This window comes from Rosa chinensis, chromosome 2 (assembly GCF_002994745.2).
Source record: "Rosa chinensis cultivar Old Blush chromosome 2, RchiOBHm-V2, whole genome shotgun sequence".
Lineage (NCBI taxonomy): Eukaryota > Viridiplantae > Streptophyta > Magnoliopsida > Rosales > Rosaceae > Rosa > Rosa chinensis.
This window is the reverse complement of record NC_037089.1, coordinates 11,631,062-11,635,959: the sequence shown is the minus strand read 5'-3', so window position 1 is coordinate 11,635,959 and position 4,898 is coordinate 11,631,062. Positions and strand designations below refer to the sequence as shown.

At 38.5% G+C, this 4,898-nt stretch overlaps 1 protein-coding gene across 1 annotated transcript; it reads left to right on the top strand.

The window, feature by feature from the left end:
- The first annotated feature begins 2,416 nt into the window (after positions 1–2,416).
- LOC112186620 (naringenin,2-oxoglutarate 3-dioxygenase) lies at positions 2,417–4,293 on the top strand. Its single transcript, XM_024325091.2, has 3 exons — positions 2,417–2,973; positions 3,096–3,524; positions 3,809–4,293. The coding sequence occupies exons 1-3, from the start codon at positions 2,608–2,610 to the stop codon at positions 4,106–4,108; spliced, it is 1,095 nt and encodes a 364-aa protein (XP_024180859.1). The 5' UTR covers positions 2,417–2,607; the 3' UTR covers positions 4,109–4,293.
- The last annotated feature ends 605 nt before the right edge of the window (positions 4,294–4,898 follow it).

The following is a 4,898-nucleotide window of genomic DNA, read 5'->3' as shown; positions in this document are numbered from 1 at the left end:
TTAGCCAAAATTAATTTTTTTTACCTTTATAACCCTCAAATATTAAAATAAGATTAGGGACAAAAACATAAAAAGTAAAATAAAACCATAAAGAAACATAAATAAAAGAAAATAATTATTTCAAACTCCCCACTCTCACAATTATAACTCTCCACTTTTTTCTTAAAATAAATAAAAAATTATAACTCCCCACTACTCTTACACCCATCGGGGTGTGTAGACATTTTCTAGTTTTGATAAACAAATCCAGCAACCAGATCCAACACACGTTGACACCATTATTGGAGTAAAGGCTAGGTAGAAACTAGAAACTTTTGTATTTCAAAGGACCTTCTTTGAATATATTGGCGCAAATGCATACAAACACAATAATTTTACTGCTACTAGTTATTATATTGCTTTTGTTCCTTTTGGGTTCATCCACCTCATCCGTCTGCAAATTATTATCTTGATTTGTATCAAATATGCTCTTCTTAATTGAAAAATTGCACATATTTGCAGTTTGAATCACTTTATTATGCATGAAGCATTAAGCTCCCCCTATCTATTGGTTATGTATCAGATCGTTCTTTAATTATGCTCGAAATTGAGGAGCGTATTAGACAAACACAAACATAAAAAATATTGGAAGAAAATGGGCATATATAAGAGAGAGATCATCGCCCATAAAACATGCAAAATGAGATCCTATTACAAGATCAGTGTTCTTTCTCCTTGGTCTTAAGTCCTAATTATAATGATGGAGATTGATGACATTTAGGTTTATATCGAGTGTATGTGTTGCTGGGTTTGAATAGTGCTTGCAAAAAATTTATTGCTAGGTATGGTAAGATATTTACTAAATACATCTAACAACAATCATTTTATTAATTTGACCACTAATTTGATTCAAAAAAATTTATTACTAGATATGGTAACATATTTTTCGGGTACATCTAACAACAATCATTTAATTAATTTGACCACTAATTTGGTTGGTATGAGGAAAATAGACAGTTTATGATTGATAAGAACAAAAAAGAAAATCAATGGCGAGTACGCATGCGTGTAGATCGGATGTCAACTAAATAATTAAGGTGTAGGGGGTGGGTTGGTATGCACATGCATCCCCAGCTGCGCTAGTCCTGTTAGGTGAATATCACATGTCCCCCATTTCAATACCCAAATCCCTAGTTTTGAAAGATATCAAATACCATTGGATAAAAACTTTTTTAAGAAAAAATTTCTGCAAATTTTATCATTTTTAATATTTTAGCACGATCCATCAAAATAGACTCCGTAGAATCGTCTTTTAATCAAAAAGGGATTAAAAAAAAAATTTCGAACTCGAAACTTGTACTAATAGTTGATTAAAAAAAAAGAAAAGAATTTAACTAATTAGACCAAAAGCTACTCATATTTCTTACATACTTGTTATATGTTTGTGACGGTTTGTCTTCCCCTTACCCAATCCCTGGCTTAGGTTTTTACGTGATCTCCAAATACTGGGTACATCGCCATAAGGAGCATTTAGTATATTAGGTGATCGTGACATATATCTATTCGGACCTATATTGATATGAACAGAGAAGAGAAGAATGGTTTCTATGGTATTTCATTCCTATTCAGATAAAATATTAACAGCTCTAAGAGAGTTGAATTTCTGTTAAAAAAGTGATCAGGTGACGAGATTTTAGTAATGAGGCATAATTAGTAGTGAGGCAGAATTGGGACAAGTTCATCCGGGACGGCTGATCTACTCCCCACCTCCATAATGAGTACCTAGTATATTAGGCCGTGACATATATCAAGTCGGCCCTCATAAAAAGTTTGTGACTATACCATTTTGGCTCAAGCAGTTGTGTGTGGTGGTTTCATATCACACGATGAATGTTTCACAAATTAATAAAATTTCACATGCATGTAAATTGTAATACCATAATTATATTTATCCACATTAACTACTCTTTTCTTTTATTTAAAAACCATCTTTCTTTCTTCTTTTTCTTTTTGTTAAAAATAGCAAAAAGTGAAAAGAAGAGTTTTTTTTTCAAACATTTTCACTCTTCTACATACATCGTTTCAATAACATTCTTGAAAACACTGGCGGACCTATCTAGAGGCAAGTGAGGGCTCATGCACCTACTGAGTTTTTGTTTATAATAGAGTAAATTGATGATCTATTAGCTTGTATACAAAAAATTAACCTAAACATTAACATATATGCCCTCACATCAAATTTTTTTTTTTTTTTACGAGAAAATGACAATATATTTTTGTATAAATCAAATTCTGAATCGTCACTGCTTAAAAATGATATCCAATCTAGGGTCCATAGAATGCCAAATATTCAAGAAGCCAAAAAAATGGGGGTTTGGTGTAGCTTGAGGCTAGTTTGTCTTTGTGATGACTGAAAGAAGAGAAGCTCACTCACGAGCGCTTTGAGGTAGTTGTAGGCTTGTAGCTGCCAACCCCTTTTTATCGCCATTAAATCCCCAATATATAACCACCCCCTCACCCCACACCAAACATCATCTTCTTCATCGCATTTTTCACTTGTCTTCCCCAAAACAGAACGGAAATATCAAAATTCTCAGGTAGAGAGAGAGAGAGAGAGCATATATCAGAATGGCCCCTACTCCTACTACTCTGACCGCCATAGCGGGGGAGAAGACCCTCCAACAGAGCTTCGTCCGCGACGAAGACGAGCGCCCCAAGGTGGCCTACAACCAATTCAGCAACGAAATTCCGATCATTTCCCTCTCCGGCATCGAAGAGGTCGACGGCCGCCGCGCTGAGATATGCAAGAAGATCGTCGAGGCCTGCGAGGACTGGGGCGTTTTCCAGATTGTTGATCACGGCATCGACTCCAAGCTCATCTCGGAAATGACCAGTCTCGCCAGAGAGTTCTTCGCTCTGCCGCCGGAGGAAAAGCTCCGGTTCGACATGACCGGTGGCAAAAAGGGTGGCTTCATCGTCTCCAGCCATTTACAGGTAATTAATTAATATAGACCAGTTACAAACTCAGCTTTTGATGTAAATGTTACATTTAGGGCTTTTAGTTATTAAAATGCGTTGTTACAGAATAATGAGTCAACAACCTGTATTGGCTGCAGGGAGAGGCGGTGCAGGACTGGCGCGAGATTGTGACCTACTTCTCATACCCGGTGCGCCACCGCGACTACTCGAGGTGGCCGGACAAGCCGGAGGGATGGAGAGATGTGACCAAGCAGTACAGTGACGAGCTGATGGGCTTGGCATGCAGGCTATTGGAGGTCTTATCAGAGGCCATGGGTTTAGAGAAGGAGGCATTGACCAAGGCGTGCGTGGACATGGACCAAAAGGTTGTGGTGAATTACTACCCGAAATGCCCCCAACCGGACCTCACTCTCGGACTCAAGCGCCACACAGATCCGGGTACAATTACCCTTTTGCTCCAGGACCAAGTCGGTGGACTTCAGGCCACCAGGGACGGCGGAAAGACGTGGATCACCGTTCAACCTGTGGAAGGAGCCTTTGTGGTCAACCTTGGAGATCATGGACATGTGAGTATATTTTGATCTGTTTTTATTAATTATTCATAATTGATAATCTTAGTGTCACAATTGTTATATGAATTTTTGAACAAGCAAGATAAGGACATATTAATTGTTATTTATGTCCAACTTCTTAATTATGGTCCAATGACCTCCAGTGTTACATTCCATTTAATTGGTTGGTGAGTTTCTAAGACATTATTTTGGTAAAAATGTGTTTAACGGATAGTTAATTAGCTTATATGTTACTTACTACTTGGTATGCGCGCATAATGTGTTTAATGATTGAACAGTTTCTGAGCAATGGGAGGTTCAAGAACGCCGATCACCAGGCGGTGGTGAACTCGAACCACAGCAGGTTGTCCATAGCCACATTCCAGAACCCGGCTCAGGAGGCAATAGTCTACCCACTTAAGGTCAGGGAAGGAGAGAAGCCTATTCTGGAGGAGCCAATCACTTACACTGAGATGTACAAGAAGAAGATGAGCAAGGACCTTGAGCTAGCCAGGCTGAAGAAGCTTGCAAAGGAACAAGTTCAGGACCAGGAGAAAGCCAAACTTGAGGCCAAGCCAGTGGATAATATTTTTGCCTAAGTGTGCCTATCTCTGTTATTTATGACTAGTGTGAGTGAGTGGTTTGGGGGCTAAGCACTGGTAGAAGTATGGTCAAATCTGAGCGGGGGTATGCTCCCTTATGTATGTTCAATTGGTTATGAACTGAAATGAATAGGTCAAAAATAAAATATTTGATTCTGTATGATTATGTTTTCTGATCCAAATTTCTCCAGGTAGTACTATGCATGTAATTACCTGGCTAGAAGTTTATATTTGTGTCAACACACTAGAAAATGGATATTTGTGATTAAACTTGGGACCAGCCAAGAACTCCAGTACAAACTGTAATAAATTGGCCCAGAACAAAGAGTACCGATTGGTTGTAGGGACGGTACCACATAATGTGTGTAGATAAGTGGAAAGGAGTATGCCAGCAGAGTACCTTTTCCCTCTTTTTTTTTTTTGGTGTAAATGGGGGCGCAAGGCCCAAACAAAACTAGTCAGCCAAGGCTGTTACAATACTCCTGGGTCTAGCAACGCCAGCTATGTCATCTAAAACAGCTTGAATAACAAATTCTGGAGGTGTATAAAAGAAGAAAATTCCCAGGTCTTGATAAGTGCTTGTCTTGGCAAGAATGTCAGCCACCATGTTCCTTTCTCTATGTTTGTGATTAATTGTATAATGGTCAAAAGACTGCAGCAAAATTTTGCAGTGGGAGATGATTGTTCCCAAAGGGTGAAGGTCTGCTTCAGTACTATGCAAAAGATTAATAAGCACAGCAGAGTCAGATTCTACCATTATTTTCTTGATTTGACAAGCAATGGCCAT

What these genes read in the sequence shown, in the direction of transcription:
- LOC112186620 (XM_024325091.2), top strand. Translation starts at nt 2,608, where the DNA reads ATGGCCCCTACTCCTACTACTCTGACCGCCATAGCGGGGGAGAAGACC. An exon ending in TCGTCTCCAGCCATTTACAG is followed by an intron (nt 2,974 to 3,095) that starts GTAATTAATTAA and finishes TATTGGCTGCAG; the next exon opens with GGAGAGGCGGTGCAGGACTG. An exon ending in ACCTTGGAGATCATGGACAT is followed by an intron (nt 3,525 to 3,808) that starts GTGAGTATATTT and finishes ATGATTGAACAG; the next exon opens with TTTCTGAGCAATGGGAGGTT.